At 35.9% G+C, this 20286-nt stretch overlaps 2 protein-coding genes and 1 pseudogene across 2 annotated transcripts; 1 reads left to right on the forward strand and 2 right to left on the reverse strand.

The window, feature by feature from the left end:
* Positions 1–5083: 5083 nt before the first annotated feature.
* LOC18586273 (transcription factor bHLH167-like) lies at positions 5084–5880 on the reverse strand. The gene is made up of 3 exons (XM_088810677.1): positions 5766–5880; positions 5301–5627; positions 5084–5201 (listed from the first exon to the last, which is right to left on the reverse strand). The coding sequence occupies exons 1-3, from the start codon at positions 5859–5861 to the stop codon at positions 5136–5138; spliced, it is 489 nt and encodes a 162-aa protein (XP_088666803.1). The 5' UTR covers positions 5862–5880; the 3' UTR covers positions 5084–5135.
* An 842-nt stretch (positions 5881–6722) lies between these two features.
* Positions 6723–8851, forward strand: LOC18586274 (chalcone--flavanone isomerase-like). The gene is made up of 2 exons (XM_088810678.1): positions 6723–8040; positions 8187–8851. Exons 1-2 carry the CDS (start codon positions 7747–7749, stop codon positions 8421–8423), a joined length of 531 nt encoding a protein of 176 aa, XP_088666804.1. The 5' UTR covers positions 6723–7746; the 3' UTR covers positions 8424–8851.
* Positions 8852–16214: 7363 nt separating this feature from the next.
* LOC148760282 (transcription factor bHLH167-like) lies at positions 16215–19473 on the reverse strand (annotated as a pseudogene).
* Positions 19474–20286: the final 813 nt, after the last annotated feature.

A 20286-nucleotide genomic window follows, 5' to 3' on the forward strand; every position in this document is an offset into this window, starting at 1 on the left:
CCAAACTTTTAAGGACAACATTCTTAAAGTGTTGGATGAGGTAAATCAACTTACTGCAAGGCCTTATGTGCGATTGAACAACAGTTTTGGTGATCTTGTTGTTTATTATGACAAGCAAACATTTAAGATTGAAAAACTAAGGTCGCACGAATTGAACTTCTTATTGTGGATTCATTTTTTTCAATTGCCTTCCATGATTGAGATGACTAGTTCAAGTGCTGATAGGGACTCACTGTCTCTTAAGGTATATTCTCCTTATAGAGTGGCATGCCCATTTGGATATGATTAGCCAGTTCCACCTAGACCCATTTTACTTGAGAACTTATTTTTTAGCACTTCTCAATTGCTTATTGAGGTGCTTAATCATAATGTAAATAAGTTCAAAAATTACGTTGTCTCAGCCTTTGATAGAATAGGTGCCTACAATATTGGTTGGTTTGCTTATTGGGGATATTATCTTTAAGAATGGACCTCATTTATTATACTTGATCTTAATATGCAAGAGTATTCTTTTTCTGTTAGTGGTAATTATGTGTCATTTCGCTTGATTCTTCCTAAGAGGGTTAAAATCTCTTGTCAAGTAAGCTTAAGCTTGTTCCTTACTCCCTTTATCTCCATTTTCATTACATTCTCAGCTTGTTATTGAACTCCTCTTTTCTTTTTTTTTAGACAGCTTCAACTCCAAGAGTAGAGGTAGACGGACAAGATATTTCTAAGTCTAAAAGTGAAAAAAAGTCACATGATCACATGAATAGTTATGAATCGAGTGATGAATTAGTTGAGGAAAGGCTTCCCAAACATGAATATTTAAATTTGGAAAGAGGAGTGGGTGGTAATACTATACAAGAACTTCTGATAGATATGACCGATTTTCTACCTTCTACCATTCAAACTGTTGGTGATGATGTGAACACCACTACTAGAGTTGATCAAAGTGTTGTTGAGATTGTTCAAGGTAACATGAATTCTAATTTTGGCTTTAGAATGACTCAACATAGCAATGTCAATTCCTCGCTGGTGGAACCTTTGGAGTTACTTGAAGCATTCAGAACAACTTTGGAATTGGTGCTACCCTTGGTGTTCCTTGCAACATTTTCTTTTCTTTAAAAGGTAGACAAAATACTTCTCACAATGTTTCACCACCTAGAGGTGTTCCGAATACTATTTGCAATACTTATTCTTCTCTTGAGGGTGTTTTGAATACTACTCAAAATGTTTCTTCTTCTCTTGGGTGTGTTCCAAATGCTACTCGCAATGTTTCTTCTTCTGAGGGTGTTCTGAACACTACTCACGATGCTTATTCTCCTAGGGTTGTTCCAAATACTACTCGCAATTCTTCTTTCTCCAAAGTTGTTTTGAACACTACTTTCAATTCTTATTCTCATGGGAGTGTTCCAAATGCTATTCGTAATGCTCCTTCTTCTCCTAGAGGTATTTTGAATAACTCAAATATTATTTATTTTTGTTACACTTTTTCTTACTACTCACTGTGTGTCATCCTTTTTCAATGATAGAAAATAATGCTTCTAACATTCATTTGAAAGCCTTTAATGGCATTCCAGTCTTATCACAACACTTAGAGCTTTTGAAGCGTATCTATAAAATAAAAGTTGAATTTTGACCCTTTAATGGCAGAATCATGAACAAAGCTATTATGGATGTATTAGGCAGTGCCTTAAAGATTGCTTCTTCCTTATGGGTAGACACTTCTTTTGAAGAATTGAAGAAGATGGTGGATTTCATGAAAGATGTCCTTAACTTCGATTGCCAAATTAAATGCCTTGACGCTTGTATAGCCTAGGCTAAAGGGTACATCATGTCAAAGATTGAGAAAACTAGTATAGAGGTTGAGGTAAAAGAGCTTAATGTATAAATGGCTTTAGTTAGAGATCAGAATATGGAGTTGCAAAGAAGATTAGATAGCGTTTCCAATTTTGAGAATGATAGATCCTTTTGCAAAAAATGACAGAGTTACAAAGAGGTTGAGTAGTGGGTGTAAGTTTTGGGTAGTGGAGTAGTGATACTTGATAATGTGCTACGCGTACTTCAAGAATGGAAAGAAAGGGTCAAGCATGTATACTTCAAGGAAATATTAAGATAACTCTTTTTAATTGCTTTCATTTTTGAGCTACAAAGTCAAACTCTTTAGAGCATTCTAAATATAAAGATAACTTGTGAACCCATTCACTTGTTTTGAGTTGCTTTCACTTCCCTTTATGAAATAGCTATTTCATGCTTATTCTTATTCTGTAGCACAACATATAAAACAGTTGTTCCATACTTACTCCTATTCTGTAACACAATGTAGAAAATAGCTATTTCATGCTTATTCTTATTTTGTTGCACAATACTTTCATAAATAATAATTAGCAAAAATTAAGCATGTATAATATCTTTGTTTTAAGATTAAGGGGTGACAAATTCAAACATACGCCGAGGGAAACGAATGATTGGGTAGACCAATTAGTCAAAGACGGAGTCCAAAGGGCCACAGCAAAAGAAATAGGAGCTAGCCACGCTGTGATGAAAGATGGTTTTGTTATCTCATTTGGTTCTAGGCTAATGTGGGGTCTGCAGGAAAGGATAGGATAGGACTCTTGATTTTAGCCTGTCTTTAGTGAAGGGAGGATGATTGTATAGGGGATTTGTGAGTCTTTTTGAGCAACTTGGTTGTTCCATTATGGAGGGTAACGGTTTTTGAGATAATATCCATTTATTCATAAAAAAATCTAAGGCAAGCCACACTGTGATGAAACATAAGTTATCTACATACAATAAATTAAGAAACTAATTCAACGTCGTACATACTTACTTGAGTTAAACCCTAGTTAAGGAATAATTGCTATGTCATATGCCTTACATCATGTTATAATCAAGTGATTGTTAAGAAGCTGCAGCACGTTTTCCTTTAAGTTCGGCGCTGCGATGGAGAATTGAAGTGCCTGCGAGATATCCAACATAATCAGCGCTCCACCATTTTAGAACTTGAGAATGGAAATGTTGAACTCTTGTTTGTGGAAACAGCCTTTCAAGATTCTCCTTCATGGACAAATGTATGGACAGAGGCCCTTTATCTTCATCCTGACAGCTTGACACAAGCACTAAAATGTCTGCCAATAATTTTAAAATGGGGGAAAAGAAAGCATAGGGTGTTTGTTTTCCTGCATAAAGGTCAATGTGGGGACAAGAGGGCCAAAGCAGCCGCGTTTGTTGAAGCTAAATAGCTATGAGTATTTATTAGGATTAGGGAATTAAAGTCATGTTTATAAAAGCATTTTCACATTTAATGTATTTGCATAGCCTATACGATATGTGGAAGCACAAATAGGAATCCAATCTTCCTTAAATGAAGATAACAACCGTTTAAGTCAAACTTTTCCTTCTTTTTTTTGTTTTTTTGATTGGCAACCCATTCATGGAGGGTGGGGGTACTTGGGTTATTAAGCTTGAGTTTTCTGCCCATACTGAAACCATTACATTAATACATATACTCAATTGTACAGCAAACTACTCTTTTAGCTGGGTTTATTGCCTTCAGAAGTCTCTTGCCACTTCTGCGGGAGACTTCAAATGGCACAATAGCTGAGATTTTTCTTAATAATTTCTTACAAGCTTTTAAAAAAAAAAGGCTTTCAAAACAAAAATGAAATTGAGAGGTTTTTTGGATTAAATAAAGATGCACACACAAAATAAAAAAAGATAAAATGCAATATCTTTATTCTAAACATTAGGAATTATTTAACATTTACTTAAATTATATGTTAGGACACTTGTAAAATAAAACCCATTTTTCTTTAAAAGCAATTCTTCAGTGGCAAGTTTTTATCGTTTAAAGATGCCGTGGAATCATTTATTATAAATATCATTGTCAACTTTTTGTTTCTTTCAGGGGGGTCGGGTCCTTGTATCGTACCGACCTGGGTTTTATTGGTCTCACCATTGACAGACAGTTCAATCCTTGAAACACGGAAAACTACTTAAAAACAACTGTTGCAATTCAACCGAAAGTGGAAGCCATTTGTTTCTTGGTCTTGACGTGGGACAATGGAGTTTTTCTCCACCAAGGAACAGTAATCTGCTTCTTGCAGATTTGCACGTTTTCTCAACAATCCTTGCATCATCATCATCATCAATTCATCATCACCCATTGGGACCAACTCATCAGAATCCCTTTAAATCCCTTCAAAGGGCGGGACACTTGAATTGCTTTTTAAAGTACTTTATCTTAATCTATAATTTTCCTGTGGTATATAAATCCTTGAATTTTATATCAAATAAAAACTCATTGCTGAAGTTTCTTGGTTCAGTACAGCAAGTCATGCTAGTAGTAAAGGAAAAGTGGAACCGATAGAGGCTAATCGGAGGGTGGCAGGCGGTGCAGAGAGGTATCTGACCCTTCTATCCATTTTTCCGTAGGTGGTTTGATGCGAATATTTGGCCCCTAGGATTATGTCTTGATTGGCTTGGATTTTGTTATTGTAAGTCCTCAACTGTGGCTGAAAACGTGGCTGCTCATGTTTGTGTGTTGGAAGACAGTCACGCAGACCAGTTTAGGAAAATAGGGTAGAGAGCTTGTTCTTGATCTTATATTCAGCTCAATATAGGGAAGGAAGCTGCATAAGACCTTTCTCACTGTAGGTTTCCTGCTAAAATTGCACATATATATTCGCCAATGCACAGACCAGTTGCTTTAAGCCATTAACAGCCTTTAGCAAACTTTGGATGGCATAGTGACTTAGTGATACTTCTCAAAAGACAAAAAAAAAAAAGAAAAACATAATTATTGTTATTGTGTTAAAAATTAATTAAAGTTTTGGATTCGTAAAAACTATCACACCTGACATTACAAATAACACCATTACCTTCACTCACCTTACACTGATACAAAGACGAGATCTCGTCTTAATCAGAAAGAGAATTTTCTCTCCGTCCTAATTATTCCATATAAAAATACTCTCATTTCTAGCAAACCATAAAACTAAAATGAAACACCACATACTGGGAATTGGATCCAATAGTCTGGAGGGTTTTCCCCTTGCTACATATAACCAGGTGCAACAATTGAACCTAAGTAAACCACATTGGTACATATAAAACTCGAGATTTTATTTTCTTAGCAGAAAATGTCCAACGGATTACATGCAATCTCCAATCAGACTCTTCAATCTTTCTAGCCCTTTTGAACCCTTAAAGCCAATTTCCTGCACAAGATCAATGAAAAGTAAAATCATATTTGTTTAAAACTAAGTAAATAGGTAAATCGCATCAATGATTTCTCAGATATATATAATAAATTTTACCTCACAATGAACCGAAAGAATGTTCCTATTCACTTTCCTTGCATGATTATATGTAGCACCTATAACTTCAGCTCCTTCTTCCTCAATGATGTTGATAATTTCACCCAATGTAAATTTCATATCCGACCCTGTAACCAAATTTACTTCCATAATAGAATCTGAATCTATTATGTTTAGAACTGGGGTTATCCTTCCGCTCTTTACTCTATTCCATGCTTCACTCTCCTGATCATCTAGTTGCATCTTCCTTTGCTTGAGTTCCTCTACTTGTCTTTGCAGCTGTTTTATATGTACAGTGGCCAGCTCCAACTTGTCGAGGAGTGACATCTACGAGACAATCCATGCATTTAAAATTAAAGCAAAACCGAGCAAAAAAAAAAAAAAATTGAGATATACGAATAAGTTAAAATCGAGAGAGAAAGAGATAACAAAAGGATAAACACAGAGATGATCAAGTGCATAAACAACCTTTGCGGGTTGAGGAGGAAGGAGAGAAAAGAGCTTCGAGTATAGATTCTTCAAGTTCGACCTTCGTTCCCTTTCAATCAAATTTCGCTGCATTCTTGATTACGAGCTAAGAGGTTTGCTATGCAAAGACTTATATTTTGTTCTAAGTCTCTGAGTCAACTCAAAGCATAAAATACATGCAAATGAAGCAAATGATTCAGGGTTTATATGGGGAAAATTTTAGCACTCCAACAGTGTTTTTGTTTGCCTTTTGGGGGAATCGCCAGAAAGGAAAAGGCTGAAATAACATATATATATATATATATTAATTAGAATTAAATTTTATGTAATTCAGTAATTGTGATGTAATGAATACTTTCATCATCTTAAAGACGTATATTTTTCTAGGAAGGCAATCACCACTTTCCTTTCAATTTTCCGGTAAATTAATTGACTACTGCCCTGGACTTTATACTTTCTAATTTTCTTCCCATGCAATGCACGAAATAACAATTTATGAAAAAAAAAGCGATTATATTATGAAGGTTAGTCAAAATTAAATTTTAAGTCATAATTTTGACTAAAATTTTTGTTTGTCTTTTATTATTCCGTCTAATTTCTACATAAAGAATAAGTTGTTTTGACTAAATTAATTTAATGATTTTTTGCATAAAAAAATTAAAGATTGTAAAATAATTTATTTAAATTATAAGAATTTAATTGAACATGATAGAAAAATAGTAATTTATTTATATTTTTCTGAATGATTCAAGAATTTTTTTAAAATATATTAAATGCAGGTTATGTCGAATTTAAATAATTTTGTAATAGTTAATGTGGTGGTACAATCTATTATTTATTATTTATAATGAAGTTAAACTTGACATAACACTAAAAAAGGAAAAATTTACAAAAAAAATAAAATTAAAAAGAAGAAGAAGAAAAAGAAAAGAAAAAAACATGAAAAAGATGAAATGTCAAGTGGCTTTTCTGATTCAAAGGCTCACTTCTCATCTTTAACCATTGCTCCCTTGGATGGTTCCTTTTGTTCTTCTGCTGATGGTTCCCTTGTGAGTGAATCCATTCTTCCTGGATTCACTGGATGCTTTCTGTTGTTGACTGAGATTTCCCTCTGTTTCAGGTTTTGTTTGTTTTCTCTTTAGTTTTCCTTTCCTTGTTGCTCTAGGTTTTTCGACCCTGTTTGATTTGCTTTGGCTTGCCTTTGCTCTTTGGCTGTCAAAGATTTGTCCTTTCTGCTCTCTCCTTTCATGTGTTTGATTTAACGGTGTTTCCATGCCGCCCATGCTGTCCGTGGGTGGTCGAGATTTCTGATTTTGGTTGGACCAGGTGTCTCTCCTATCATGAGGTTTCTTCTTTTGATTTGAGTGTCTCAATTTGTGGAGCTGCTCTTCTCTTTAGCTCTTCGGATGGTGGAGAGTGTTGGCTTTCTCTTGTGAGGTGGCTTGCGTTTTCTGCAGATGGCTTTTGGGGCCTCCCTCCTCCTCGGAGACTTCTCTTGGCCTTTCCTCTGCTCAAGGGCGGGCTGCAATTTTTCGACTCTCCTTCGCCATGGATGATGGTTCGATGTTGCTGGTTTGTGCTCGTCCTGTGTCTTCTTTGCTGGTTGTGTTCGATGCAGGGGCTGCTTTCCTGTCAGCTTGTAGCCCAAGTGTGAAGGGCGTGCTGGCTAATTGGCGGAGGCTGTTCCTCGAGTCTACGAGAGTTCTAGGGCGCTCTTTTTTGCTTCACGACTGATGTTGGCATTCTGCTTCTCCTGTAGTATGTATGTATTAGATAATTTTGTGTAGGTAGTCAAGGGCCGCCAGTGCTTTGGCCTTGGAGTTTGGTTTAGGTTGGTTGATCCTTGATCAAGTGAAGCTACTTTTTTGGGTGAGTAGCAAAATTCTTTTGTAAATGTACAGGCTTCAGCTTAACTACCCTGACTAACCGTTTATGCCATGAGAGTCTTTTGCATGCTAAGCTCAAGACTTGAAGTGACATGTTGGTGATGAGGTTAATAAAATCACCTTTCAAAAAAGAAACCTTGACATATTGGTTAACATTCCTAGGTGCCTTTGAGAAGTTCATACGGTTGACAAAGATCCTGACATTAACGGGTCAGCAATACTCTGAAAAAGTGGCAGAAAATTGTGTTGCCATATGGAAATCTCTTGAACTTTACACTGATGCGGAAGCAAAAGCCATTGAAAAGTTCCTTGAGGTCTTCAACGATGAAAACTGCCCACCTGGCTCCTCCACTCTTTTCACACTATCAGCCCATGGTTCATTAACGGTAAGATGCAAAACCGTTTCAAAATATTAAAACACTCATTTGGTTTTGACTAATTAAAAAAGGGTGATTGAATTTTGATTGAAAATATGTGAATTGCCATAAGATAGATCATAACTTTTGTCATATTCCATTGTCTGAAACAACAGATCAGCTTTTCCAAATATAGTTCTGTGCCACAAATTGGGACAGCAGTGATAGAGAATAAACTACTTGCAAATGCAGTGCTGGAGTCTATCATTGTCAAGGATGGTGTTTCTCCTGTAGCAAGGAAAAGCATGGCATCAAGATTATCAGCACTGTTAGATGACTCTGGTGAGAAGGCGGCCCAGAGTGGGAAACCGGAGTCTCAGTCGTTTCGAGTTTCCTGTCTCTCAGCCAGTTGATATGTAAGTTCTTTTTTAATCTCGAGTGTGTACTTAGAAAATAAAATAGATTTACAACATACAGAGTCAAGTATTCCACGAATCATCTGGGGTATCTTTGGTTTGGAGGAAATGATTCCAGATGCATGTGACAAATAGCTCAACTACATGTATTTTTCAGAACCGGAGTTCGACTAAATCTGAGTTTCACATTTTTGTACTTGGCTGACTTTCTTGGCCATATTTCTATTTGCAAATTGCCATGATATGTTTAGATTTAAAACTGAATTTTGAGGTTGGAGTAAGGGAGAACGATGCCTTCTAGCCAGCCTGATGGATGTACATATGTGTACATATACATAGACACGTATGTATGTATATCCTTTCCATGTATATCAATAAGATCAGTAAAGTAAATGTTGCTGAATGCTGGTTAGAGCTTCCCAAAATGTGCAATGTCTATTCATGTCCTTTTTAGTACTCTTCTTAGGTGCAGAAGAAGTAGAAGAATCACTATCCAACAAAAGTCTTCACACTAGTGGGAGGAGAAAGAAACCGGCTATGGGACACAGACCTCTTCAGGTGTCAATATACAGCTACCTAATTTGCAGGTTCATTTCCTTCTCTTGGCACAATGCAAGAAAGAAATTATTATTGATACTTCTTGAGATGATCCGAAGTCAAGATTCGGATGGAATTATCACGTTCTTTCAATCCCTCCTTGCTAGCTATCAAGCCTTTTTTTTTTTTTATAAGCAGCTAGCTATCAAGCCTGCCTGACAGCAATGGCTTCAGCTACATCAATTGAACAAAGCTAAACACCGTCACTTTCTTCCAGCCTCTCCCTAGTTTGCCAACAAGCTTGCCTAACAGCAATGACTTCAGCCACATCAACAGAACAAGTCTAAACACTGAAAATTTCTTCCATCATTGAGCTTTTTGTTAGACTAATGAATTAGAAAATTTGAACACTTGGAAAATTTGATTGACAACCCCCATATTCATGGTTTCATCAACTCTCACTATTTCATTTGTTGAAATGAGAATGGATGCCCGACCAAAAGTTTGCACACTCAGTTATTCCTCACTAATGCATATGAGTGTCCCCCATAGGCTGCTAATGTTTCGGAAAGTGGTGGAGTTCCAAGCATGGATTGGAATGCCCGATAGAGACAACTAGCAGCGTCTTCCCTTAGCACACGTACTTGGTGTCCATTTGGCTATCTCAAAGAACCATTAGGAGAGACCCTCCCACTTATTCTTCTTCCCTTCTTCAAAAGAGCTTTTGTTCAGAAAAGAAATTAAGAATTGGTATCCAGAGATTCTTCTGATAGTGAATCCTGTTCTGCCTTTTTCCCTCATATTCCTTGAGATGATTTCTGGTTCCTGAAAGAATTTGTTGGTGCCCACAATGCAATTTTCCAGCGAATGTAAAGTCTTATACCCATTACATAATTTTTTCGAATTTAATGGGGGTAGCGAGGGAAAAGGTTTTGCTTCAAGTTGCTAAGTTCCTGTGAGAACTTAAAGGTAGGATTTCTCCCTTCCTGGTTGATTGGAGGAAATCCACAAGATTGCACAAGAACTGAAAACATGGTACATGTTTGACCTTGTTTAAAGTTGTTAGTTTCTATTGCGTTATGTTTGTGCGCCATGTGGAGCTGTAAGGTCCTCTTTGTGTCAGAAATTTGCGTTGTATATTTGAGTTTAAGGATTGATTGTTGACACAGGATACAACTTGAGTCTATGCGATGTACTTTTCACACTGGGTTAAACATAACTGATGCTTTAGTTGATCACTCTTTGGCCAAAGTATTGTGATTCTCCTGCCAATTACTCAATAAGTTCCATAATTTTCTAGCTTGACAAATGGATTCTTGACAATGAGTAGCTCTCTCAAAAATATCCTCACCTTTTCTCACTTGCCATAAACAAGGAATTGGGTGTCCTTGATGTATGGAATAATGGTAATTGGACACTTCTTTTCAAGCGTAATCTCTATTCCTAGAAGGGTGAATTCTATAGTGAGATCCTTAGTAAGTTGTCTAATGTCGTCCTTGTTGAAGGAATAGAGGATAAACTCATATGGGAGCATGATCCCAAAGGTATTTTCTCAGTTAAAAAATTTTGCTTATTACTTGATTCTTATCCAAATGAGCAAAAGGTATGGTTCCGCTCTTTATGGAAATTATCCATTCCTCCCAAGTTTCAATGTTTCTTATTGGCAATTCTCGATTCCATTCCTTCAAAGAGTTTTCTTGCCTCCCATGGAGTTCATTCCTTGGCTGATCAGATGGCATGCTTTTGGTGTGGCTTGGTGGAGGAATCGTGTTCCCATATTTTGTTGGTATGTAACTTCAGTTGGAGAGTTTGGGGCCTTGTTCTTCAATGGTGGGATATTTTATGGTTTTTGCCTTGTTCGATTTCCTCTTTTATTCAAGCATGGGCCGATTGTCCATCTTTTGGCGAGGTGCTTAAAAGTTGGATGATGGTATGTAGTTCTACTTTTTGGTCACTTGCTTGCATGTAATGAGGTGTTTTTTTCAAACAAATCATGGGAACCAAGTGAAGTTCTTGTCCTCATTAAAATGAGGTCTTTGTTATGGATATGAGCAAGCAAAGGTGAAAATTCTATTGATGTTATAGGTTGGTGGATGGAACCCTGTTCCTTAAAGTATATGATCGTAGTCTTCTTCTATCTCGTCTTGGTATCTCATGGCGGCCCCTTTTGTCAGGGCAATTTAAATTCAACGATGATGGGTTCGCTAAAGGCAAGCTAGGGCCTTCTGGTTGTGGTGGGGTACTAAGAAACTCAGATAGTATTATCCTTGGTATATTTTTTGGTCCTCTTGGATGTCAAAACTCTAATTATGCAGAAACTATGGTAATACTTCAATCACTTCGCCTCCTAGCATCTTCCTCCTACACAAGATCTAAAGTGACCACTGAATGCAACTCCAAGATTGCACTCTCCATGGGCAAACAATGTTAATCAAAGGCCTGGAAATTATGGCTCATCCTAAATGAGATTGATGGTCTCAAACTCTCGATTGGTGGAATCTCATCTGCTCACGTGTTTAGAAAAGGTAACTCCTTTACAGATTCTTTGTCCAAGTATGGGGTCAACAAAATCTCCATGTTTTTTGCCTTGTGGTAACAACTTCTCTCTCCCTTTGATTTCATGTTGTTGTCCATTGAGGATGGCGTTGGAGTTTTATTGTGTGTTGTTTTGGATTGCTCTGATGAAGGTGTTGAAAGCATTCGGTGTTGGCTTATTTCTGATTTTGCGGCCTTGTTGTAAGCTTTTGTTCTCTTACGACCCCTTATTTCTGTTCTGATCCTTTGCCATTCCTCTTCATTTCATGATATTGCAAATCTTGCTACAGTTCTGTGTTTCTGGTACAGATGCGCAATTATGTTTCTTCCTAGCATTTATGGTTGATGCTTGGTTTATGCTTCTTTGTCGTTCTCTTGTGTCTTGGTCTTGATTTCCTTGTTTTGATGCTCTGAGTTATTGGTTGTGCCTCCGGTTGTCCTACTTTGTTCTTTTCCTTTGCTCTTCAGCACCCTTGCTTATCTTGTAAGCTCGGGCAATCCGATTGCTTCTATGGCATGCTCTTTGATGCTTCCCGTTAGGCCCCAGATTCTATACTTTTGTTCCATTGTTTAGTTTTTTCCTGTTTTCATTGTTTGTATTAAAAAATATACTCCAGCATCCATGGACAGTCATTAAACATGTTTCATCTTTTTTTATTAATATAATCTCCCTTTGACTGAGCGGAAAAAAATTCCATAATTCTCAAAAAGCAAAAAACAGATCAAAGCATGCTCTTAGACATCATAGGAATGGCAATTAAGTGTTCTAGTTTATTTGAAGATTCAGACTTTGGTGAGCATGATTGGAAGACAAAGAGTACCCAAAAGTGTTCTAGTTTATTTGACTGAGCGTTTTCAATTTTTTTTTTTTTTAAAACAAAAGGTAAAACGTTTTTGGTTTACTTATGGAAAACAACAGAAGAATGAGTAGCTAGCCATCCTGTGATGAAACATAAGTTATCTACGTACAATGAATTAAGAAACTAATTCAACCTCGCGCATGCTTACTTAGAGTTAAACATTAATGAAGGAGTAATTGCTTCGTCATATGCTTTACTTCAAGTTATAATCAAGTGATTGCTAAGAAGCTGCTGTACGTTTCCCCTCATTTGCTGCGCCTAATGCGGAATTAAAGTGCCTGCGAAATTTCAAAGAAGTAATCAGCTTTCCACCATTTTAGAACTTGAGAATGGAAACTAAAATGTCGAACTCCTGTTTGTTGAAACAGCTTTTCAAGATTCTCCTTCATGGACAAATGTAGGGAGAGAGGCCCTTTACCTTCATCCTCACAGCTTGACACGTGCACTAAAATGTCTGCCAATAATCTTAAAATGGTGGAAAAGAAAGCATAGTGTGTTTGCCTTCTTGCATAAAGGTCAATATTGGGATAAGAGGCCCAAAGCAACCGCTTTTGTTGAAGGTAAATAGGAATGAGAACATATTAGAATTTAGGATTATGGAATTAATGTCATGAAAAACAGTTCAATCCTTGAAACACGGAATACTACGTTCAAACAACTGTTGCAACTCAACATAAGGTCGAAGCCATTTGTTTCTTTGGATCTCAATGTCTGCTTTCTTACGTGGGAAAATGGAGTCTTGTCCAACAAGGAACAGTAATCTGCTACCTGCGAATTTGCATGTTTTCTCGAACAGTCCTTGCATCGTCATCATCATCACCCATTGGGATAAACTCGTCAGAATCCCGTGCCCCAATATTTAATTATATTATTTATATTAATATTATAAATTAGTGTTTTTGAAGGAAAAATACTTTTTAGAGTACAACAAAAATAAAAATCATGAATTAATATTACATGAGTTGAAAGTGATGATGAAAATTATATTATCATAAAATTCATGAGAAATATGATACGATGAAATGATTAATTAGTAAAAATTATAATAAAAAAAACCTCATTGATAATTCTTTTTTTTAAAGAGGTCAGTTGCGATATGTTGATAGACATTATTATAATTAGTGTGTAAATAAGATTTCTTAATTAAATTAAAAAATTGAATAATTATATTAGATACAGTCATAATGATGAAAAAAACAAAAACAAAAAAGAAAGAGAGAAGAAGAACGAAAAACAAACTACATATACAAATTTCTTTCTAATGGTAAGTTTAGAAAGTGGATTTTAGCGTTGTTCTCATGGAATTCTTTGTATACGAGCTTGCTTTTGGTAGGGGATGTGCTGCGCAGCTGACTATTATTGAACTGTGTTCCTTTGGGCCTTTGTTTTAAGCTGATGAGATATGCTTTCAAGTGTAGGGTATCCTGACTATGGTACTGCATGATTGTGGGATATTTTCGCCTGTTTCGTGGTATGTACCGGCAACCAGGGTGGTGGTCCTCGGACTAATGATGAATGACTGGGACTGGGCAGCAGCTGCCTGGTGGACAGGTTTGAAAAAGATGGGGCTGCTTTTCCTGATGCTTGCGGGATGCCGCCTGGGGCTTATTTTCTGGTTTTATCATGAGTTGGAAGTGGTGCGGTGATTCTTTGAACTGTGATTGGGGAGTTGAAATGGCTTTTTGAGTGTGGTCTTCTTATACGGTGTCAAAGCATATAACCATTTTCTGAAAGTAGAGGATCTCATGTTCATGGAGGGCTGTTCACTGTGATGGAAATTTCAAAGATTTTGTTATATTTACAGAGTATTATCTGTTAAAGCGCTGAAGGATAAAATTAGAAAATCAGAGAAAGATAAAACGAGAAAGAAAATATAATTGAACTCAAAGTCTTTTTACAGTCTTTTCATTCAATAATACCATTTATAAATGCATTTACATGAGAGAAAAAAACCTTTAAAACAAAGCAGTACCTAAAATAAAATAACCGGTGCAGTATGCACGTCTTCCATAACCACCATTTTTAAAAAGCTATTGGTATCCTGGACTCTAGCAGAGCTGAACTTCTTGCCCTGCGAGAAGCTGCCTTCATCTTTGCTGCATCAAGATGGAATCTCTCCCACATTCTCATCATTGAATGTGATGCCAGCAATGTTGTGCAATAGGTTAAAAAACCTAACGAAGTGCCTTGGAGACTAAGATCACTGATTATTCAAATTCATAATCTACTTAGTAAGATTCCCCTATGGAATATTCGTCACATTTTGAGATCCGTTAACGAAGACGTTGGTTCTCTTGCTAAGGAAGGTGCGTCTCATCCTCATGACTTGTTTTGGACAATTAGTGACATTCTGATAGAGGATCATCAAACCGTCGTCTGCTAACATTAAGGTCCCCCTCTGCTTCATTGAGTTGCACTGCTGGACTTCGTTCAAGCTGTTTCTTTCCCCTCCATTGGTGATGCTGATTCCTGAGGCATGTCACTCGCAGAAAGTCAATTATCTGTTTACTGGTTCCAGGATTTTTTTTGTTGAGAGTTCCCATTGGAGTTGAGCAAACCCAGTGTACATATGGGTCTCTTTATCATATTTGCTGTATAGTTTTTGAGTTGCTGATATTTTAGGACAGGTTATTCTGGGGTGGAGGAAGCTGATGGCTCCCTTGTTTTTGTTCTTGGTTTGAAGCTCTTTTGTCAATGCTTCAAACTGTTTGTACAGGTCCCTCTTTTTTAATACAAAATGCTTTTCAATAAAAAATACTGAATCTGGTTCTTCGAGTCAAGTCTCACTCTTCAACACATTGTTGCGTTGGTTTAAGCAGGTGTTTTCTCTACCATGGGGGTTCGTATTGGTCCATACCATAGTGGGTGAATTGTAAGAAAAGCGGAAATTTGGTTGCAAGGAGATGGTCATTAAATAGTCTCCCGGTCTTTTGTTTTGCATGGGAGCAGGTCCCTGTTCCTTGGGGTTAATGCTTGATCTCATTGGCAACCAAATGGATTTTTTATATGCTTTCTTATAAGCAAGGTAGTCACGGCAGGGGTCTGTCCTGCCATGAACCATCTATCCATCTTTGTAGGTGTTTTGATGCTAACATTTCGTCCCTTAGGATTAGGTCTTGAATTTTGTCATTGTAAGTAGTCAACTATGGCTGAAAACCTTGCTGCTTATGTTTTTTTGTTCAAAGACAGTCACGCAGAGCCTGGGATTGTGGGTTTGTAAGCTATGCTTGATGAGCATCCTGAGCTAATGTTTTTGTACAGAACAGGACTTTAAGAAAAAAGGGTAGAGAGCTTGTTTCTGTTCTTATACTCAGCTCAATATAGGGAAGGAAGCTGCATAAGACTTTTTGAGTGTTGTAGGTTTCCTATTGAAATTGTACATATATATTCGCCAATGCGCAGACCAGTTGCTTTAAGCCATTAGAAGTCTTTAGAAAACTTCGGATGGTATCGTGACTAAATGCTAATAAAATTGCTCTTCCAAAAAAAAAATATTGTTGTTATTGTATTAAGAATTAAAGTTTCGAATTGATAAAAACTATCACATCCAACATCGTCAATACAACCATTACCTTCACTCACCTTACTCCGTACAAAAATGAGATATCATCTTAATCAGAAATATTTTCTTTCCATCTTAATTTTTCCAGATAAAAATAGTTTCATACCCAGCAAACCCATAAGACTAAAAAGTAACCCCCCACACACACACTAGGAATTGGATCCAAAAGTTTGGAGGGGATCCCTTTGGTACATATAAAACCAGATGCAACAGTTGAACCTATAAGTAAACCACATTGGTACATATAAAACAAGAGATTTTAATTTGTTTTCTTAGCAGAGAATGTCCAAGGGATTACATGCACTCTCCAAATAGAGTCTTCAATCTTTCTAGCACTTTAGAACTCTTAAAGCCAATTTTAGAACAGGCAACCTGTATAAAAGATCAATGAAAAGGAAAATCATATTTGGTTAAAAATTAAGTATATAAGTAAATGATATCAATAATTTCTCAAATATATAATAAATTTTACCTCACAATGAATTGAAAGTATGTTCCTATTCACTTTCCCTGCATGATTATATGTAGCACCTATAACTTCAGCTCCTTCCTGCTCAATGATGCTGATAATTTCACCCAATATAAATTTCATATCCGACCCTATAACCAAGTTTACTTCCATAATAGAATCGGATTCTATTATATTTAGAACTGGGGTTATCGTTTCACTCTTTACTCTATTCCTTGCTTCACTCGCCACTTCTAGTTGCATCTTCCTTTCCTTGAGTTCCTCTACTTGTCTTTGCAATTCTTTTATATGTACGGTGGCCAGCTCCAAGTTGCTACTTATTGACATCTACAAGACAATCCATGTATTCCAAATTGAAGCAAAATCAAGCAAAAAAAAAAATTAAATTCTGAGATGTACGATAAGTTAAAATCAAGAGACAAAGAGAAAACAAAAAGGTAAAACAGAAAGATGTTGGAGTGCATAAACAACCTTTGTGGGTTGAGGAGGAAGGAGCGAAAAGAGCTTCGAGTAGAGATTATTCATGTTCGACCTTCGTTCCCTTTCGATCAAATATCGCTGCATTCTTGATTACGAGCTAAGAGGTTTGCTGTGCAAAGACTTATATTTTCTTCTAAATCTCTGATTCAACTCAAAGAATAAATTACGTCCAAATGCAGCGAATGAGTTGTGTTCATATAGGGAAACTTTTAGCACTCCAACACTGTTTTTGTTACCCTTTTGGGGGAATCGCCAGAAGGAAAAGACTGGAATACTGTATATATAGTGACAAATAACATATTAATTGGAATTAAAATATTATGTAATGAATACTTTCATCCTCTTAAAGACCTATGTTTTTCTAGGAAATCACATCATCATCACTTTGTTTTCAATGTTCCTGTTCATTAATTGACTGCTCGAATTTTTATCCCATGCAATACACGAAGTAAGTATTTATAGAAGGAATGCAATTATATTACGAAAAGTTTAGTCAAAATCAAATTCTAAACCATAATTTTGATTAAAATTTTCATTTTTACTAAAAGAAATTATTCTTTTTGTCTCTTATTATTCCGTCCCATTTCTACAGAGACAGTAAGTTGTAATTCGACTATTTCCAATTTAATGATTTTTTGCTTAAAAAAATTAATGATCTGATCTTCATGTTGTCACAAATAAGCCTTTAATATACCTTTTATTCAACTAAAAATTGAATTAAAATAAATTTTAATTTCTTTGAAATATGAAAACCAAATATTGTTGAAAGTCAAAGACTTGTGTGACACGCAACATAGCTTTCAAAATATTCCTCTAAATATAAAAATAAATTCAAACTTTGAATTAATTAAACATGAAATAATTTTTGGATTTTAAATTATCTAGGTTTTTGAAGTAACCTTTGACTTCGTTGACGTCAATTCTTCGAATTGTTGTAAACATGGTAAAACACTTTTTCAAGTAGAACCCACAAGAAAAAAAAGCATTAAGTGTCACAATAGTATACACTTATTCTAGACTTGTTCTTGTTGATTTTTTTATATAAAATATTATTATCATTATTATTAATTTTGTTAATGCATATTTCATACTTTTTATTATCAACTCAAGATTATTGTAATTTTTTTTGAAAAGATTATTACAATATAATAAATATTTTGTGTTTTACTTAACTTTAATTTTAAAATAAACTCCTAAATATAAATTTTTTTTAATAATTTAATAATATCATTTATGAAACAAACCCATGTTTTATATGTATCCTTCAAAACTCATGTGTGTACCATTTTCAATTACATATCCTCCAATTCCTCTGCATTGCATTTTTATTTATTTGAAAAGTAAATTGCATTGATATCTACTAACAATGATTGCATAAATATGGATTCAAATATACCGTTATATGTTACTTAACTACAGACTTGATGTGACATTACTTGACATCTCAACTTGAGAAAAGCATGGAAGACATAAACCAACATATAAATAATCTCTTGTTAATTTTACCTCTTTTTTTTGTATGTAAATTAATAGCGGAAATTTAAAGGGGAAAAAAAATATTCCGTTTAAATTTGGAAAACAGGGAATTTTGCTTGAAAAAACCAAACACGTGTGTTACGTATGTTATATAATCTATTACGTTGTTTGAGAACATTCTCATTTTTAGCTAACTAGGTTGGGTTTATTAAATAATTGCAGGAAACATAGTCCAACAAACTCCAATTTTTTTTCATCCTACCTGTGGCTAAAAAGGGCCAATATGTGCTATACATTCAGGTGCTGCGGCTTTTTTTGTTTTTCTCTAAGCCAAAATATAACTAAAGAAGCATAAATTAAAGTTGCTTTTGTAATTAAAGAAACCCTAATTTACCTTGTACCACTCTACTTGCATAGGGTTAAACTATGTAGCTGAGCAATGAAGTCGATATAGCATTCAAAAGTTCATTTTATCACTATCCATGGGGTAACATTCATGGATCGGATGTGATATAGATGGGGGGGGAGGGGAAGAACTGTATGCAGAAACCTTCCGTTCAAGAACCCCAAATCCCTAAAAAAATTATTTACCTTACAATGAATTGAAAGGATGTTCATAGTCCCTGCATTATTATATGTAACAGCTATAACAGTAGCTCCTTCTTCCTCAATGAGACTGATAATGTCAGATAGTGCAAACTTCATGTCCAACCTCATATTCGAATTAGAATCTACTATATTTAGAACTGGGGATATCGTTTCGCTTGTCAATTTACTAAGTGCTTCACTCTCCCCTTCTAGTTGCATCTTCCTCTGCTTGAGTTCCTCCAGCTGTCTTTGCAAATGTTTTACATATACGGTAGCTAGCTCCACCATGTCCGGAGTCGACATCTACAAGAATCCATGCATATATCCATGTAATTAATGCAAAATCCATATTCATTTCATGTTAAAGCAAAGTTAAGGACATCAATGGTTAGGATTCCAAATAATTATGAGCATAATCTGATAGGAAAGAGAGATGAGCAAGTTACCTTAGTCGGCTGAGGAGGAAGGAGAGAAAAGGAGCCTGGATAAGAGATTTCTCATGTTCCATCTTCGTCCGCTTTCCATCAAATTTCGATTCATTTCTTCCGGATAATGAGCTCATGACAAGACTGTGATGAACCATAAGTTATAATTAAGAAACTAATTCAACCTCGTACATACTTACTTAGAGTTAAACCTTAATTAAGGAATAATTGCTGCTATGTCATATGCTTACTTGAAGTTATGAAATGACTGTAAAGAAGCTGCAGCGAGATTTCCTTCATGTGCTTCGCCGTAATGAAGAATTGAGTGCCTGCGAAATTTCAAAACAGAATCGGCTTTGCACGTTAGAGATTACATTAATCATTACATAACAAAAAGATAAACGAAAAGTTGAAAAGACTCAAAATGTCCAGTCTCACACGCACAAAGTTGTCTGCCGCTAATTTTAATTAGGTGGAAAAAGAAAGCAAAGGCTGCCTGTTTTGTGCATAGAGGTCAATGGGATAGGGCAACGCAAGCATGCCCAACCGCTTTTGTTGAACATCAATGGGATAGGGCCATGCAAGCAATGACTACATGTTAGGATTATGGAATTCAAGCCACGTTTGGAAAAGCATCTTCACGTTTAATATTTTCTTTTTAAACTATATGATGTGAGGAAGCACAGAAGGGTGTGACAATTTGAACCTTGATTCTCATTCTTCTTAAAGAAGATAACAACCGTCAAGCTTGGATTATTAAGCTTGGGTAATGGGTGTTGGTTTTTATTGGATGATTGCACAGCTCTACCTGGCTTTGTTTGTAACTTCCGGGAGCTGACTTCTAATGGTTTCCACTGGATGCTGATTAGCTTCTGGGTATGTAGTGCACATGGGAGCTGATTTTTCTAGTGGAAATCCGATCATTCTC

This window comes from Theobroma cacao, chromosome 10 (assembly GCF_053813885.1).
Source record: "Theobroma cacao isolate CCN51 chromosome 10, ASM5381388v1, whole genome shotgun sequence".
NCBI classification, from domain to species: Eukaryota; Viridiplantae; Streptophyta; class Magnoliopsida; order Malvales; family Malvaceae; genus Theobroma; species Theobroma cacao.

What these genes read in the sequence shown, in the direction of transcription:
- LOC18586273 (XM_088810677.1), bottom strand. Translation starts at nt 5,861, where the DNA reads ATGCAGCGAAATTTGATTGAAAGGGAACGAAGGTCGAACTTGAAGAAT. An exon ending in CTCCTCAACCCGCAAAGGTT is followed by an intron (nt 5,628 to 5,765) that starts GTTTATGCACTT and finishes ATTGTCTCGTAG; the next exon opens with ATGTCACTCCTCGACAAGTT. An exon ending in TTCTTTCGGTTCATTGTGAG is followed by an intron (nt 5,202 to 5,300) that starts GTAAAATTTATT and finishes GATCTTGTGCAG; the next exon opens with GAAATTGGCTTTAAGGGTTC.
- LOC18586274 (XM_088810678.1), top strand. Translation starts at nt 7,747, where the DNA reads ATGTTGGTGATGAGGTTAATAAAATCACCTTTCAAAAAAGAAACCTTG. An exon ending in CAGCCCATGGTTCATTAACG is followed by an intron (nt 8,041 to 8,186) that starts GTAAGATGCAAA and finishes CTGAAACAACAG; the next exon opens with ATCAGCTTTTCCAAATATAG.